At 42.0% G+C, this 18,653-nt stretch overlaps 2 protein-coding genes across 5 annotated transcripts in view; both read left to right on the plus strand.

Moving 5' to 3' along the window:
* PARP4 (poly(ADP-ribose) polymerase family member 4) overlaps nt 1-7,673 on the plus strand; it is a 67,286-nt gene extending 59,613 nt beyond the window's left edge. For both annotated transcript variants that reach the window (XM_072975920.1, XM_072975921.1), the window contains 3 exons: nt 548-647; nt 3,823-3,955; nt 7,291-7,673. In XM_072975920.1, the coding sequence (XP_072832021.1) occupies nt 548-647; nt 3,823-3,955; nt 7,291-7,468 (411 nt within the window). In that variant the 3' untranslated portion in view covers nt 7,469-7,673. The remainder of the gene's footprint in view (nt 1-547; nt 648-3,822; nt 3,956-7,290) is intronic.
* Nucleotides 7,674-11,493: 3,820 nt separating this feature from the next.
* The window catches only part of MPHOSPH8 (M-phase phosphoprotein 8), a 37,871-nt gene continuing 30,711 nt past the window's right edge, over nt 11,494-18,653 (plus strand). For all 3 annotated transcript variants that reach the window (XM_072975922.1, XM_006219117.4, XM_072975923.1), the window contains exon 1: nt 11,494-11,836. In XM_072975922.1, coding sequence (XP_072832023.1) covers nt 11,624-11,836 — 213 coding nt within the window. In that variant the 5' untranslated portion in view covers nt 11,494-11,623. The remainder of the gene's footprint in view (nt 11,837-18,653) is intronic.

Consider the following 18,653-nt stretch of genomic DNA (forward strand, 5'->3'; position numbering starts at 1 on the left):
GCACTTTTTTTAATCACTCCTGTTATTTTTCAAATTACTGCCGTAGACCCTTTAACCTGGCACCTGCCTATGACCTCACCTTTCTTTCTGATCCCTGTATCAGTTCACTGGGACCTGGGGTTTATCTCCTTCGAGGTTAGGATTTCCACATTCAGGCTTACAACACTCTTGTAAGCTTGAGGTAAAGATTAGTTCAGATATCATGACACATTTTAATGTTGAACAAAAGGAATCATGCTATTTAAAAGCTTGAGAAACATTGTTTCAAAGCATTACTAGAAGAAAAATGTATAATACTATTTCTAAAAATCTTTACACATGAGCCTCTTTCCTGACTTGTTGTAAATGCCACCAGATACTTACTGTCCGTAGCATTTTTGAGATTCCCACCAAAACTGTGTCACGAGTGTATGAAGAACTTTGATTTTACAGTAATAAATGTCTTAATAAACGGAGCTGAAAAAATTGAAAACATATTATTCATTACATAACTAACTGTGATGAAATTTCAATAATGTGACTTAAGTTTGTTTTCTTAATTTCATAGGATGGCTTCTGGAAACTTACACCAGAACTGGGATTTATATTAAACCTTGACATAAATATTTTAATCAGTTTTCTTGAAAAAAAAGGCATACGATCTCTAGGTGAGTCACCATTTTTCTGTTTATTAAATGGCATGCTCATTAAGTGTTATGAATTTTTTTTGTAAACTAGCGTCCTACTGTAGTAATTAAAGTTAATGTGGATGGAATTATATTTGTTTGTTAACCAACAAAGAATGGAACTAACTTCTAGTCATATCTTTACCACTAACTAGGGTACCACCTATGCAAATTTGTCAGCATAAGTAGCAATGGCTGCTTTAAAATCCCAAAATCTCAGTAGCTTAACACAGAGATCACTTTCATGCCCACGTCACAGACGAGCATTGGTTAGCAGGTGTCCACTCCACATGGTCGTTGAGAGACCCAGGCTCCTTCCATATTGTGGCTCTACCGTCAACATGTCTTTAAACTTACTTTGTATAAACTGACTATACTTTAATAAAAAAATAAAAATTTAAAAAATAAAATTACTTTGGTGAAAAGGAAAGACAAAAATCCCTCTGGCATCCCATCTAGCTGGTAGACAGGAAGGACAGAGAACATGAGGCAGGAGCTAGTCCCAGAGCCCCACCCAGACACCAGGGGGCTGGGAAATGTGCTCCTCGAATTGTCCTAGACCAAAAAGTCATGATGGAAGTTTGCATGAGGAGAGAGTTCCAGTTCCTGGAATGAAAGAAGAGCTGACTTAACTCCTGCCAATAACACTTACTAACCCTGGACAAGGTATTTTAAAGACATCAAAGGCCTGGAATACAATCAAAAGCAGGCAGAAACTAGAGGGGACTCAAACCTTGAAAGAAGGGAAGCAAACCAGGTGAGCCGCACGTTTAGCCCGCTTTTCACCTGAAGGCACTTCTCAGTTCACGAGGCACTGGGAGGTGAGAGCTGAGATAGAAAGTCTTAATGGGAGGATGGCACAGGGGTCAGAGTTTGAGGCTCCCAGAGGGGCTGGAAATTAAAGGTGAAAATCCTAGAAAGGAGGGAGCCACGAAACAGGGAGCTCTGAAATCTGCTTAAAAAATCGCCCTCGGATCCTTGGCTTTCCGTAGCCTATGCACGCACAGGGGGTGACTCCAAGGAATCCAGGAAAAGGCAACAGCAGCTGGGAAGCTGAAGAGCTGCGCAGAGACTTCACCTGCTGCCAGGTGTTGGGAAGACACGGTTTGGTGTTCAAGTCAGAGCAAATTAGAGACTTGATAAATGTCTCAGGCTTGCCGTTGAAACCACAAAAGAGCCCTAAGCACCGTAGCTCACAATCAAGGGCCCTACCACAGGATGACGGGGAGAGCGAAGTAGGCCCACCCTAACAATGCCCTAAGCACAGCCTTCAGAGAATCCCCCAGAACAAAACGCAGCAATCTTTAGTATAAGGTAACACAATCCAGAGTCTCTACAAGGTGTCGCCTTCAGTGTTCAGAACAGAACGAAAATAACTCACAAAGAAGCAGGGAAGTACGACCTGACATCGGGGGAAATGCGCCGCACACACTGGCCTGCAGTGCCACGGACGCTGGGACGCGTGGACATGGACCTGAACGGTGCTCGTGTGAATACAGTGAAGGACTTACCAGAAAGGACAGAGTGGCTGAACAGCGGGGGAATCTCAACAAAGAGATCTCTGGAAACTACAAGAACCAAAGGAAAATTCTAGAACTGGAAAATACAGTGTCTTCAATGAAAAGGTCGTCAGACGGGCTTACTAGCAGAATGGACAAAATAGGGAGAAAAAAGGGATCATGTAACTCAAATTATAATAATATAAAATGGTGAATGAAGATTATCCAAACTGAAGCATAGAAAGAAAGGAAGAAACAGAGTGAAAAAAAGAATTGAAGACCTGTGGAACAAGTCAGAAGGTTTAACCTTTGTGTAACTGGAATCCCTGAAGGAGAGAGAGAGGATGGGCAGAAAAATATTGAATAAATAGTACCTGATTTTTTTCTCTAAAATTTTGATGAAAGGGATAAGGGCGCTCGGGCGTCAGGGGGAGCAGTTCCCAGGAAGATGAGAAGAGGAAACACTTGTAAACCAAGGCCTGCCTGCCAGGCAGGTCAGGCTCAGAGAAGGCTGTCTCTGGCAGCAGCTCTGCACACACCCTTTCTAATTTGTTTCTGGCAGTTCAGGGCGACGTGAAAAGCTTCTCCTGGGTCTCCTGGGTCTTGACAGCCTTCAGCTCGAAATAATCTACTCGCCAAAGTGGCAGATTCTGTGGTGGCCTGATCTGAACCCTCTCAAGACAGCTGTGAAAAGTTTGGTTTCATGACATTAGAGGTTTGAAAAATAACATATTTAGAATCAAAATGTTTATATAAAGTCATTCAAACACATGACTTGCATTTTAAAATTTCAAATGTGTTAATTTCTGGGTTCAATAGACTTAAACATTGATTTTCAGTTTTGGTATTTCATAATACAGTAAAATATCTTGATTTGGGTAACTAACACTGGTTACCAGGATGCACGGTTTAAATAATCGATTGATCTGAACATTTTTGATTTCACACTTGACGAAGCAGGCAGTCTCCATCTTGAGCCGGGAGAATGGCAAAGTCAGCGGCAAGGGCTGCAGGCTTTTGTAGAGGCAGGTGAGCAGGAGACAGGAAGTGCCCGGCTGACTGGCCGACCTTACTTGGAAAGGTCGAGGAACAGGGAATCAGACCCCAGCGCTGGCTTGGTGTTTGAGGTTTGGCTGCCTGGATGTGGCATGTTTCTGGTCAAGCAGAGAGTTACCAGGGACACAAAAATTACCAAAATTTTGTTTTGCTGCCCAGGACAGGAGCAGCACCATCTTGGGCCTAGAAAACAATTTCAAGACTGCCGATCACTCAGAGTAATTTGATGCCGTGATCTAATCAGCCGTGTCAGTTGTTTATCTATTGCGTGTTTAGGGTTATGCCTCTGAGCTGCTTGTAGCAGGAGCCTAGAAGCACTTCCTGCATCTCTGGTTACTAAAGGTGGCAGAGAGGGGGGCTCAGGTGTGACTCAGGTTCCTAGCAGCCATCAGGATAATATGATGGCAGAACTTGCTCCAGTCGCCCTGCTTTTTTATTTAAATAGCAGGCTAACTAAGGACCTTGAAGAGTGTTACAGAGTTCTGTGATGCACGAACGTATTGTGGTTTACTGGTATTATAAGTCTTCATTAGAACTTTGGTAAGCAGGTCCAGGCGGGGTGCAGAGCTTCTGACAGACATAAAATACGTTTCCGCTTCTAGGTGTGAAAGGAAGAGAGCGGCTCCTAGACCTGGTCGCCACGTTTCTCGTCCTGCAGTTCCTTCGCTCCAGGCTGGAACGGCAGGGAGGAGCCTTCAGGTCACTGATGAAACTGGATGACGCTTCTGTTTCCAGGTGACTCACTCACTTGTCCTGTCAATCATTTCTTTTCTTTTTGCCCTCAGCCCAGTTTATTTGTTTCATTTTGTTCATTTGTTTTAATCAGGAGTGAAAAGAAGCTGTGGCAAGTGTATGTGTGTATCGGTGAGGTCTTTATTCTATGTTTGTGGGTCTAATATAATAATTATGAAGAGTCATTCCTAAACTAACAGTTATTCCCTCCTCCCCACAAAATAATCAACTTTTTTTGCCACCTTTACGTTGAATAAAAGTCGATGCCTAATTTATGCTGAGCAGCCACAAATCAGCTTGTTTTTATGCAATAATTGGAAGTAGCTTGTTTTACAATAACTTCCTGTTTAGAAAAGCTTTTTCAAGGCTGTAGTTGACACTGTGTATGGGGGTGGGGATGTGGAGGGAGGAGATGGGTTATTTAGGGGAAAAAAGCTCAGCCAGCTCCTTACTGACCTGAGAGGAAGCCACGCGGAATTGTGAGCACAGAGATGCTTTGTCCGCAGGGAACATATTCCCGGAGCTCTTCCTGGGGAGGCCAGACAGACAGTATTTTTACTTCTTGGGTTGAGAGGAAACTGGGGCTTGGAGAGTTTACGTGTCGCTTACACGGAGTCCTAGCTGTTCAGGTCCTGGTTAGTACTGTGTTTCACTGCAGTGTATTTCTTTTATGTGCTTTTGGAAAATCTAACAATTGCAGGGCCTGGGATAAGAATACAAATAGAAACCCACATGCTATATGTCTAAGTGTTAAAACTTGTAAATCAAACTAGTGAACTGTTAAAATAAATATGTCTAAAGCGCTACCCTGACAAATGCAACTTTAGAAGCACCTAGAAGACCAGGTTCAGATTTAGAATTTTCTGCTAAAACGGGGCTGTGTGGAAAGAGCCGGTTCTGGGGCCCCGCCCTCGCCCTTGGCCGGCCCTGGGGACCGCAAGAGGCCTTGGGTGTACGTGAGAATCCTCCTTACCCGTCAGCACCCCGTCCATACCCCAGCCAGGGGCCGCCTATGCACACACGCACACACACGCACCCGCACACGCACACACACACACACACACACACACACACAGTTTGCTTATGTTTTTCAAAAGGCAAGATGGGGGAAAGCTAATAAAACTAGTAAAATATTATTATCTCTGGGGGGTTGGGGAGGAGACAGGACGGAAGTAAGGCTTCGCCTAATGTACCTCGTTTTATGGTTTTGACTTGGAAACTGTATAGGGATTTTACATAATGAAGATCAGATGTCAGAGAACAGAGACTGGACATGTTAAGTCCTACTGCGGGAATGCAGGCAGCAATGTCTGGAATGGGAGGAAATAAATGACAGTGAAAGAAGAGGGGAGAGGAGGAACCTGTCGATTAAAGATGTTCGGCACACATAAAGGCAATGTGTGGACCTTGTTTGGATCCTGATTTGAACAAGACCCATTGCATTAAAAAAAAAAAAAGACAATTAGGGAAATTTAAACATTACCTAGATATTTTGTGATATTAAAGAATTATTTATCACTGTTTTTAAGTGTCATGTTTAAGAAAAAGTTCTTATCCCTTAGAGATAATATATTTACGGATGAAATTAAAATAAATTAGTAGATCTGTTTTTACCCTCTCACAACAACGATTAAATTCTCCATTCCCAACTGCACCAAACACAAAACAGACACTTACACAATCATTAACTGAGCATTTTACTCTATGGAATATGTGCCTTCATTTTTAAAAAGAGCAACACTTTCTCATTAGTTTGCCAAAACAACTCCTTGAGAAAAATGGGAATTTATTAAATGAGTATCAAGAAAAATACTTTGAAGAATGAATAGACTGAAAAGTTAGTATTTGATTTGACAGGCACAACCACTTCTATTTAAATCTTTTCCTTACTCTGTGATAACCGTTAGAATAAGGATTAATAACGTTCAGCCTCCTTTTGAACTGCAGTAGCAAAAATTATTAAACCAAGATTTCCAAGATAATGAAATATATTCCATCACATTACTCTTACTGTAATACTGTTATTGTGAGATAACAATATGGTTTGTTGGCACTTTAATAGATAAAACTCTTTTAAGTAATGTTTATTTCCTGCTTTTTACATATTTAAAACTTTTCTATTTTTTCTGCTTCATGATGTCCATAACATTAATGCGGCAGCACATTGCTTGGAGGGGTACAAACAAAATTTTCATACTGGTGGGGTGGTCAGTCAAAAGTTCAGAGACCAACTGGATTAAAGGAAGGCCAGTTGAATCTGTGAGAATACTTTAAATCAGTCTTTTTGCCTCCAGTGGTCAGTGACTCTAAGCAGACTAGTAATTACTGGGAACCATCAGTCTTTTAACTTCCTTGGGCTCGCTTGCCGTTTAGGTGTTCAGGTCCCCAGGTACTCAGCTAACCTTTATGGATTGCCTGCTCGGTGCCAGAGACCATTCAGTATGTTAAATTCATGCGTTTTGTTAATCCCCACAACAAACACATGGGATCTTGTATTAGTGGCATAACTGAGGAAACTGAGGCTTGCAGGGTTGAGTGAGGGCTGTACATTGTGTGATTACAGAGGCAGGATCGAACCCAGCTCTCAACCACCACAGGACCCTGATGGCCCACGTCCCAGCTCCCAGGGGAGAAAAATCAGAATGATAGACTTTCCAAATTCTTTGTGTCCCCCCGTATCCTTTAGTATATGTCAATGCTTGTTTGCTAACAAGTTCTAGCAGGTAACAAAACAAACAAGCAAACACCTATCTAACATTAATGAGAAATCTCAATTTTTCTCAGTCTCAAATAGACTTGAATATTTGACAGCATTTTATGGACACAAACTAGAAGTGTTTATGTTATGCACATTTTACTAGTAAGTTGTTCCCAGTTTGTGTTGTAAAATTAAATACATGCCAGTTTCGTGGGTGACTCTCAGGGACTTTACCAGTAACTAGTTTGAGGTGAGAATTCCCAGAAGAGCAAAAGGGAGGGGCAGGTGGAAGCCTAGTGTGAACACAGCGCTGGTTTTGTGCTTGGAGGATGAGCAGAGGATGACAGTCAACCATTGGTAACACGTGTGAAAGCTGGCGTGGTCCTGGGGGCAGCAGGGACGCCCGTGAAGGCGGTGGCGCCGGGCGGCGAGGGCCTGGTGTGCTTCACCATGTGAGGAAGGGGCTAAAAGCACCATGTCAGGCTGGTGGAAGAACTCCCATAAAAATGTCAGAACCGCTGCTATGAAGAGTGTTAATTTTTGACAGATTTCGTCTGATATAATGTGCTGGATCTGGTCCATGTTATATTTCATACATAATTATATCCCAAAATTGACAGAAAAACTATTTTTAATCTAGGCGTATCCCCTGGGCTTTTGAGGAAATACGGAAAGCAAGTGAGTGGCTAAGAAGAACTGAAGGACAATATCCCTCCATCTGCTGGCGGCTCGAGCTGGGTAAAGACTGGGACTCGGCCACCAAACAGCTGCTGGGGATGCAGCCTGCAGGCACCACTGCCAGGCCTCACTGGCGGTAACCACTGCCAGGGCCGAAGCAAATGACTGCAGTTTAAACTTTCTTTCTTCATGCTTCTGTGTACAAAATAATCAGATATTAATGGATACCTATACCAAAACTTGTGGTTTTATTCAATGTAGTGGTCACTTTAAAATCAGTGGAAGCAGTCTTTATTGTTGTGATGAACTAACAAGCAATTACAAAATAAAAATTTCAATATGGCAGATTTCGGGGTTTGAGTGTTTTAAGGTGATGGGGTGCACGAGGGCCGTCTTGGAAGCTGCTGCTTCTCCGCTTGGGATCTGGGAGGCAGCTGGCCCGGCCGCGAGGAAAGAGGGTCTTTGGACCCGGCAGCCATCCTGGCATCACGCCTGCGTCCAGGGCCCTTGGTGCGCGTGCTCCCTGGTGTGGTCCCGTCTGCAGATCCCTGGACGCCTCTCTTGTTACTTAGAGGAACTAGGCGTCCCAAGCAGTTCTTTCATGGGTCTCGCTTTTGGTGTTGCAACTAAATGTCACCACCACACGCAAGGGCATTAGACTTTCTCCTATGTTACGTTCTCCACGGTTCACAGTTTGCATTTTTTTCAGGTCTCTGACCCTTTGAGTCATTTCTTGCAGGGTTGCGGACCACCTCCCGCCACCACATCATTTCCAGGCTGTCACTGCTCTGCCTGGACGGGAAGCCCCCGTTCCTGGAGGCACATTGAGGCTGTCCCTCTGCCTGTCCTGCCTTCACCACAAACGCCGCTGCCACCCTGCCCCCCTGCCTTGGTTCAGGGCCCCGTTCTGCTGCTTGCTGTGCCTTGTCTCCAGTGGCTGACAGTAGCCGGACGAGAGACCCAGCCTGCTCCCTGAGTCTAGCAGAAAGCCTGTGAGCCTGCTGGTGCCAGAGATGGGGGCTGGTGAGGGCTGCCGTGAGGCCCCCTCCTCCCTGTCTCCCTGTCTCCTAGGGGAGGAGACGTTTCTCATCACCTCCTAGGGCAGACGACGCGTGAGCTCAGGGTAGAGCTGTGGCTCATGATCCAATCCCAGCTCCTTTGGGGGCCTAGGCCGAGGGCACGGGGAGCCACCTCTTGACGGCTCTCCCCTCTTGCTGGTTATGTAATAAGCTGTCTACGTCTACAACGGGCTTGTTACACTTTACTGGGCAGATCAGCCAGGCCTTGGCCTTGGCCTTGCCTACTTGTCTGCTGACATCATCACAAAAGACAAACCAGACACTTCCTTACGCTGTAACTGGAAACAGATACTAGTGAAAGAAAATTTTACAATGTTTGTCAAAATTTAAACCACTATGTGGTGATCACTTCATAATGCTTAGAAATAATCAAATTACTATATTGTGTGCCAGGAACTAATATACTGCTGTAGGTCAGTTATACTTCAAAAAAGCAAACTCATGGAAAAAGAGATCAGATCTTTGGTTACCAGAGGTGGGGGCAGGGGCAGGGGGGATTGGATGAAGGTGGTCAAAAAGCACAAACTTCCAGTTATAAGACAAATAAGTATTAGGGATGTCCTGTACAGCATGATAAGTATAATTAACACTGTCGTATGTTATACCTGAACATTGTTCATAGAGTAAATCCTAAGTGCTCACATCAGAAGGAAAAAATATTTTTATTTTCATTTTATTTGTGCCTATATGAGATGATGGATATTCACTAAACTTACTGTGATCATTATTCCAGGATGTCTGTAAGTCAAGTCATCATGCAGTAGTATATGTCATTTATACAGTAGTATATGTCAATTATATCTCAATAAAACTGGAAGACAAAAATTGAATTACTAAGCTCCTTGACCTATAAATTCCACTAGTAGGAATTCCACTTCTAGAAGTTCATCTTACAGAAATATGGACTCACCCACATGTGCATATATTATGTTACATATAGTGCAATTACAGAACCATGAGCAATAGAGTTCCTTTTAAAGTTATACAAATGGGTGTTTAAATACGTATGAGATAAAAATCTGGCATGTCATATTCCAAACTGCCTACCTTTGAGGAATAGGAACTTTATTTCTATCTTACACATTTTTTAATTAATTGAGAAAAATCTTACAATGAACATACATATAAATAAAATTTTTATTTCAGAAATACATAAAAACAGAGTAAATAGCATAATGAAACCCATCAAGACTTAAAATATTTTGTCAAGTTTTTATACATTTAGGACAGCCTTCTCTTCCCTCTTCTTTTGCTATTGGAGAAACAGGTCACTTTTCCTGCAAGACATCCCACATTCTGAGTTTGTCTGATTATTTCCATTGCTCTTTCCCCATAGTTCTTGTAAACTGGAAATTGGACCTAAAGTTCTGAGTAGATGAAGGATCCACATTTTTGTCAACATGAGCCATGAAGTCTGATTGTTCTACTTTTGGGGGGTAGGAGGTAACTAGGTTTATTTATTTATTTATTATTTTTTAAGTGGAGATACTGGGGACTGAACCCAGGACCTCCTGCATGCTCAGCATGCACTCTGCCACTGAGCTCTACCCTGCCCCTCGTTATTCTACTTCTAGTAATGCTAATGTTGGTCAGCAGGTTTCCAACCTGAAGCAGTGTTTTCCCCACAACCATCAATTGTCTGTGGAGAGATACTTTGGCACCCAGTTCCTCATTGGTCTCTCAGCTAATGATTTTGTTGTCTGAATCATTTATAAAATACTGAGATTCTCGATTTTTCTTCTTCACTTATTAGCTGGAATTCTGAAAAAAAAAATCAGCTTTCCACCATCAACTAGTGTTATTTTGTTATAATACTTTTCAAAAACTTATTTTTAAAAAGATATCTAATTATTAGAATTGCTGTGGGTCTTCCTGTATAGACTGAGAGTATCTGGAAGGCAGACTACGATGTATTGATCTTTGGAATCCTAATGCTTAGTATGGGATGGTGCCTAGGGTAAACTTAGTAAGCTAAACAAATCATTGAGCCAACTCAGAGACCTGGTGATCCCCTCCAAAGGGATCTGCTGGATCATATATTAGTCTTAAACTAACTTCAGAGAGTTAATTTAAAAGAGTTAATTTTGTAAATTAAGTTGCCAAGTATAAATTGTCAGTCACCACTTGGTTCTACGAGAATGAAGTCACTGACCACTGCAGTCGCTGACCTTCAATACACCCGGAGAGGGGATCAGGCAGGACCCACTCTGTGCTCTGGGGAAAACTGGCAAAAAAAAAAAAGCCTTCAGATAGCTAGATATTTTCAGGAGAAGATTTTATGAGCCCAATTTCTTACGTCTTCCTGTATCCAGAAAAGTAGTACAACCATTAGTCAGGACATCTGTCTGCTGCTTGTGACTAGCAGCGACCTGCCAAAACGTGTGCCCGGTTGCCCGTGCCGCCTTCACGGAGATCCCGCGTGCTTCCGGGGGCGTCCCTCCCAGCCCTCAGGCGGGCTGGCTCCCAGCGGGGGTCCTCGCTCTGCCCCAACTGCAACTGAACTCACAACCCTGATCCCGAGCATTTATTTTTAGACAAAGTCCACCGTCAAATAAAAAGCCCGCTGCCGTAAAGAGTCTGCTTATTTGCAATTCAAAGTGAGAAAAAAATCTTACCTATTAACTCTGGGTGACAATTCTTTTTTTTGAGGTGGGGGTCCTGACTGTTTCTGTCAATTATTCACAACCCGGACAAACTGCTTTTATGACGACTTCTGACTCTTCCCAGTGAGGGGGAAAAACCCAACTACAAATCAGAAAATACACGTTTTAGCCTGATGATTTAAAAAATACACCTTATCTTTAGCAGCACTCACTAAGATACAGCAGCACCAGGAGCTGTTTCACTGGGTCGCTCACAAACCGCACGGAAAACCAGGCGCCGCCGTCCCCAGGGAGCCTGGAGGCGCGGCTTGGAGGCCCCGCCCACGGCCCGCCCACGTGGCTCTAGCCCCGCCCCTCCGGCTCTCTCCCCAGCCTCGTCGCCGCGCTCTTCTCTCCGGCGGGGGCGCCTCTTGGCCCGCCCACCCGCTTCCGGGGGGCCGTGCGGGGCTCCGGCGCGCCCGCCCTGACGTCATTGGTGCGCGCGCGCGTCGCTCGTGGGTGGCGAGCCCGCCATTGGCCCGTCCGGCTGAGCGGCGTCCCGCGGCTCGAGGGCCGGGGCCTAGCGTGGGGCGCGTGTCGCAGCGTCTCTCCCGGCCGCTTGCAGAGCTCCGTTATGGCGGCGGCGGAGGGGTCGAACGCGGCCGCACTTCCCGGTTCGAGTGCCGACGGCAGCGGCGAGCCGCCCGGGGTCGAAGGAAAAGGAGTTGGGGCGGCGGGCGAAGAGAAGGGCGCGGCCGCGAAGGGAGCGGAGGCCGTCGGGGACAGCGAGGAGGACGGCGAGGATGTGTTCGAGGTGGAGAAGATCCTGGACATGAAGACCGAGGGGGTACGTAGGGGCCGGGCCGCTCGGCGCCGCCGGGGCCGTGCTGGGGGCGGGGGCGGGGGATTCCTGCACCGCAGGGTCACGTTGAAACGCTGCTGCGCTCCGTAGGCCATTGTCCCCGCCGCCACCCCAGAGGGTGGCATCTCAGGTCTCCAGAACCGGAGCATCCTCGTCCCGGCTCCCTGCGCGTGGGGTCCCGGGAGTCCTCGGCGCGCCCCGCTCCCTCTCCGGTGAAGTCCCGCTCAGCTTCCCTGATCCCTGCAATGAGGTGCTTCCTCGTTTATGCCCTTGTGACCCTTTGTGTAGATCTCTGTTTTAGCACTGAGGGCATTGTCATTCTGTCCTGGCTTGTCTACTGTAGATTGTAACTCCTTCAATACGGGGACTATGCTTTTTATTAATTTTTGTGTCACTAGCACTCTGATCCAGTGCCTAGCATGCAGTAATTGCTCAATGTATATCAGATTGTTGAATGAGGGGATGAGTTGTGGGCTGGAGGCTGGGGGCAGGTGAGGGAGGATGGTGGAATGACGGACAGTAGTCCGGTTGAGTCCAATAGGTGCAAGATGACCAAAGGCCCTACACGGTTGTCATTCTGTATATTGTATTTTTACTGTCTGTTATTTCCTATTTGTCATACGTTACTTTGTGTTAATTTTTTTGTCCATTCAGCAGACCTTTTTTGTGTTCAGCTGCTGCATGGTAGGCGCTGTGTTCGGTCCTGAGGATGTAGAGACGAACTGAGTCAGATACCGTCGCTGACATTAAAATTCTGTCCAGTGGGGGATAAATAACCGAAATCTAGTGTCATTTATGTTGTTAGTTGCAATACAGTAAATGTGGGAACATTTTTATGTATAATTTCCCCAAATGGATTGTAAGTATCGAGGTGAGAGGGGAAGCAATCTTAGATTGCTTTGTAACACCTGTATTTATTTAACGGTGCTTGGCAGGTGGAAGATATCTTCAGAATTAAGATGCTTTACTTATTCATACAGTGTTTAATTTTGCCAGTTCCAAGAACTGTCAGCATTGTACTTAAAGCCTCGTGTTCTAGTCAGAAGTAGATGAACCAAGAAACTTAAATGTTTAAGACAGTAAAGGAGGGTTAGACTTCAGTGATGTAAATTGAGTAAAAATTCTAGTTCTCAGGGCTTTGGCTTTTTAGGTGCTCTTGTAAATGGGTGATTTGTAAGAACTACTTTATAAACGTTGCTGAGTGAGCCAGCCAATTGACAGATATAAGGGTCCTGATAGCGATTTGTCAGAACTCCGTGTAACCCCACCCAAGTCAGGAAGTATAGACTGCCAGCCTCAGAAACCCCTTTTGAACCCCTTTCTGATCAGTACTCCCTCCCACCCCTCAGAATCACTATCTTGCGTTGTTATGTGGTCATTGCCTTCTTGCTCTTTGTGTAATTTTCCCATCTAAGCATGTGTTCCTGAGTACTTCAGTTTTACCTGATTTTTTCCTTCCTATAAATGGAATCTCACTATTTGGTGTGAGGGTGCTCTTTTTGCTAAACAGTTTATTAACTTTGTGAGATTTAACCCATGTTACTGGAGCTGTAGTTTCTTTCATTTTTGTTACTGCGTAGTATATATAGTTGACCCTCAAACAAGACAGGGGCTAGGGGGTGTCTGACCCCCACACAGTTGAAAATCCACATATAACTTTTGACTCTCCCGAAAACTAACTACTAATAACCTTTTGTTGACCGGAAGCAGAAGCCTTACTTATAAACAGTTAACATATATTTTGTATGTTATGTATATATACTGTATTCTTAACAATAAAGTAAGCTAAAGGAAAAAATGTTAAGAAAATCATAAGGAAGAGAGACTTCAGTTCCGTATACCCTGAGTTAACCTCCTCTGTTTACAAGGTGAATCGCCTGTCAGAACCTACATCAGTGTTGTCTTATATGATACAGAACACTGTAGATGTTACATGTGTTGCCAAAACTAGACATCAGAAATGAAAAGTAACATGAAAATGTAACAGTTCATGCATTGATGATAAAGCAACAGCAGTATCATTCTTTGCAGTGGCCTAGGGTAATTGATACGGCTGCTTCACAGCAGCCCAGCCTGTACACGAATGAATGAATGAATGAATGAATCACTGGGAAATGTTTATGACGTACAGCATTATAGTCATATTCATAATACAGTATTGGAAACACATTTTTAAAGACATCACTTACCTGTAATAATAATAGGCTGATACTCCTCATTTCTCCAATTGCAAAGGAATATGTAACATAACTCTTTGAAAGCAGAGTTACAAAACATTAAGAAAACTGACACATTAATGTTATGTTAAATATCACTCACTTTATGCCTTTGTAATGATAGACTAGTATCTGCATATATTTTATGCATTCATGACATACTTAACCTTTTCTTAGTTTTTTCAACATTCTAGGCGATGTGGTTCATCTGTGACTTTTTTTAAAATTGTCATGTCTCTAAAAAATTTTCCAGTATAGTTATTGGAAGAAACCTGCATATATGTGGACCTTGCAGTTCAAACCCATGTTGTTAAAGGGCCAGTTGTGTTCACTTGTGTGAATATATCACAGTATCTTTTCTCCTACTGTCTATGGGCATTTGGGCTGTTTCCAATTTCTGTGAATTTTATTGAACATGTCTCCTAGTGTATTGTGCACAAACGTTTCTCTTGGTCATATACACCTAGGAGTCGAATTGTTCAGACATAAAGGATGCATATGTCTTTAGCTTTAAGTGGAAACTTTTTGAAGATGGCTGTACCGGTTTACATTCCTGCTAATGGTTTACAAGGATTCCTGTTGTTTCTCATCGTAACGTGATATTGTCAGTCTGCATATTTTTTAGCCAGTTGTGGTGGGGTATATGATAGTATTACCCACTTGTAATTTGTATTTCTCTGAATCCTTCTTTAGTAATCAGTGTTGAAATGATTGAGCATCTTTTCATGTTTGTTATTTCATTTTTTTTGCGTCATTTTATGAAGTGCCTGTTCAGTCTCTTTCTACTGAGTTGTCTGTCTGTATTGATTTGTTGCAGTCCGTATGTATTCTAGGTTCAAACCCTTTGTTGGCGATATCATGCAAATATCTTCCTGCTGTGTATTTTTGTAGTTCATATGATCAGTGTAGGAAAACTTCGTCATGATGTTGAATGCTTTTTATGTCTGGTTTAAGAGATCTTTCCCTACCCTAAATATTCTGTAATTTTTTTCAATTGTTTTGCTCTTCAGGTATTATATTTACACTTCACTTGGAATTGATTTTGTGTAATTGATAGTGTAATGTAAGGATCAAGTTTCATCAAACAAATCTTTTTTGTTCTTTAATAATGCCTTGTAAATTTAAGAATCAACTTGTTAATGTCCTTGCACATATAAAAACTTGGAATTTTTATTGAGATTTACATTGAATCTGGATAAATTTAGGATCAATTTAATTTCTTTCAATAATTTTTATAGCTTTCTGTGTTGACGTCTTATTAAATTGACCTTTAGTTATAATTGGTATTTTTGATGCAGTGGTAAATTGTCTTTTGGAAAATTTCATTGTCTTATTGTTTGTTGCTCATATAAACATACAATTAATTTTTGTATATTTACCTTTTGTTAAAGAAATTTCCTTTATTTCTAGTTGCTAAATACTTCTACTATGAGTGGCCGTTGAATTATATTAAATTTTTTCCCTGCATCTGTTGAGATGATTGCATAATTTTTCTCCGTTATTCCACTAATATGGTGAATTACATTGATTTCCTAATGTTAAATCAACTTTGTGTTCATAGAATAAACCAAAGTTGGTTGTGATATTACCCTTTATTAAATGTTAGATTATGTATTTCTTTATTATTTCATTTATTTATGCTTTTTCTTTATAATTTTGTTTCCTTACTGTGTAAGTGTTTCTCTTACATCTTAAGGTGAATACATAGCCTACTGTTCTTATTTTTATTTTGTTTAAATGGAGGTGCTGGGGACTCAATCCAGGACCTCATGCACTCTACCACTGAGCTATACCCTCCCCCCATAGCTCACTGTTTTTAGCCTTTTTTATAAATTGTATGTCTTTAGGACTGTAAATTACCCTCTAATCCTACTTTAGTTGAAGCTCGTAAATTATGTAACATGTTTGGTTTCATCCAGATAAAATTATTTTCCAATTTCCATAAGTTATGTACAAATATATTGCATAATTCCCCAACATTTGAGTATTAGTAAATGTTTCGTGTACTTTAAAAGGATTTTTTATTTTAACTAACATATTTTTATATTGTTTTGCATTAAATATTGCTTGATTAATTGTGTTATTTAAAACCTGTAATACAGCTGCCAGCAAGCAAATTGGCTGTTACTTATGAACTCGAAACTCTGGGAATATGGGAAGGTAATTTGAAAATACTTTGAATGCAGGGGGTTATTCTCTACTTCATATTCCTAATATTATTGATATTTTAACTCATTTTTTATGATATGTTTAAAGCAATACTAAAACAGATCAGATACCATTATTTCTATTATTAACAAAGTCTTGAAATGCTTAAATACAGTTGCATTTTTTTCCTTAATATTTCATATTTTTAATACACTCGGACTCAGTGGCCTTGAGACTTTTTTAAACAAGAAAATTTAATTACCTCGTGTATATAATCTGGGAGGATAGGAGGACTGTCTGCTGCCCTTTAGTTTGGCTCACTGACTAAGCTAAAAGAAAACTTGGCTACCAAGAAAATGGACTACTTGGGGAACTTCGAAGATGCGTTGAGAGATCCCAGGGCTATTGTGACAATTTTTAATACACAGCAAAGCCCCGCGCAGCATTTGGATAGACGTGACTCCTGTAAAAGAACGTGTAATTTAGAGATTTCGTTTGTTTTGTATACTGCTGTACTCCTGAGAATCAGAAGGTTCCTGACACATAGTGACACCCAGTAAATATTTGTGGAATAAATGAGTGAATCAAAACTGCTGAAATGAAAGCTGTAACAAGTATCAGTGACTTAAATCTGGAGCCAGAATTGGGGTATACTCCGTAATACTTGAGGATGTTTGTTCTCATTGACTGGATCAGATTTAGTTGATAACTAGCATGAAGTTTATATATGTGTTCTTTGTTGAAATAAAACTTTACTAGTTTTCTGACTGCTTTTTTTAAATCAGAAAAGCTGCAGAAATTATATGGAATCTCCCATAGGCCTTCACTCAGATCCCCCAATGATTAATATTGGCTTTAATTTTTTTCCTCTATTTGTATACATTTTTTTTCCTGGCCCATTTGAAAGTAAATAGTGTGGGTTTTTTTAACCTGCATTCAGTAACAAATTTACCACTATTTTTACGCACACAGAAATAACATGGCCCACCAATCAGGATGGTTTGTTTCCGTGCCGTTACTGGGTACATTCACGTACCTTATGATTAGGAGGTATCCTGCACTCTGCCATGATGATGTAACTCTTTATGTGATGCTTCTACCAAGATCAAGAAGACTGCTCTTTCTAAAGGCAGTATTGCGCACTATTGACTAGGATTTCTTTTCCTCTGCCTCTGTTCATACGGGTTGAACAGCCACGCTGTCTTTCCTGGGTTTATCTTCAGTTTTAACTGCACCTTCGTAGAGGCTCTTTCCAAGTCGTACACTAGTAGTTTTCTCTTTGAGCACTGTTTTGCTAAAAAAAAATGTGTATACATTTCCCGTTGTTATAATCACTGTCCCCCTGCCCAGTTAGGTGGCTGAGCCATTAAACTGACATAGACTTTTAATTATTACATTAAAATTGTAAGGATTTTCAGGATTATTTTTGAAAGTTAAGAGATTAAGTCTACTCTTTTTCATTATTTCTTAGTTTCTGACCCTAGTGGATGCGGCTGCTTGGTGTTTCCACAGACAGCGAATGACTGAAAGGCAGTGTGCCCATATGTGCAAGGTGAAATGGGAGGGACAGTGCCTGGCCCTCAGTTTGGAAGTCTATTGCCTTGGTGGTTGTGTGAATAAAATCAGAAGAGTGTTAAATGTGTAGCTAGATTGGTACAGTTCATGCAGAAAACTTTTGCATGAGTGTGTTCTTGCTTCTCAGTGAGATTGGATATTGAGCAGAAAAGAAAAATCAGAAATATGGAGAAGTGAAAAATTGGGATATATATGACGAAGATTTAATAGCCATCAAATGTTTAAAATAATTCTTATAAATGAGCAGGAAAATGGGCAAAAGACAAGGAGGTAACTTTAAAATTTATTGTCTTACATATATAGATCTTAAAATTTTCCATTTTACCTATTTTTAAGTATAGGTTCAGTGGCATTAATCCATCCACACTGTGGTGCAGCCGTCCCCACCGTCCGTCTCCAGAACTACATCACCTTCCCGAACTGAAGCTCTGTCCCTGCCAAACACTAACTCCCTGCTCTTCCTCCTGCAGCCCCGATCTTCCTTTCCGTCTCTAGGAATCTGCCTAGTCTAGGTACTTCATGTAAATGGAATCATAGATATTTTCCCTCTGCATCTGGCTTATTTCACCTACCATAATGTTTTTAAGGTTGGTCCGTGTTGTAGCATGCATCAGGATCTCCTTCCCATTTAGGGCTGAATAGTCCATTGTGTGTATATACCACGTTTTGTTTATACATTCGTCTGTTGATTGTTTGGGTGGTTTCCCACTTCTTAGCTCTTGTGAATAACGCAGCACTGGACGTGTGTGTACAAATACCTGTTTGAGTCCCTGTTTCCAGTTCTTTGGGGTATATACCTTGGAGTGGAATTGCTGGATTATGAGGTAATGCTGTTTTACCTCCTTGATTAAGTTTACTCCCGA

Source organism: Vicugna pacos, chromosome 14 (genome assembly GCF_048564905.1).
Source record: "Vicugna pacos chromosome 14, VicPac4, whole genome shotgun sequence".
Taxonomy (NCBI): domain Eukaryota; kingdom Metazoa; phylum Chordata; class Mammalia; order Artiodactyla; family Camelidae; genus Vicugna; species Vicugna pacos.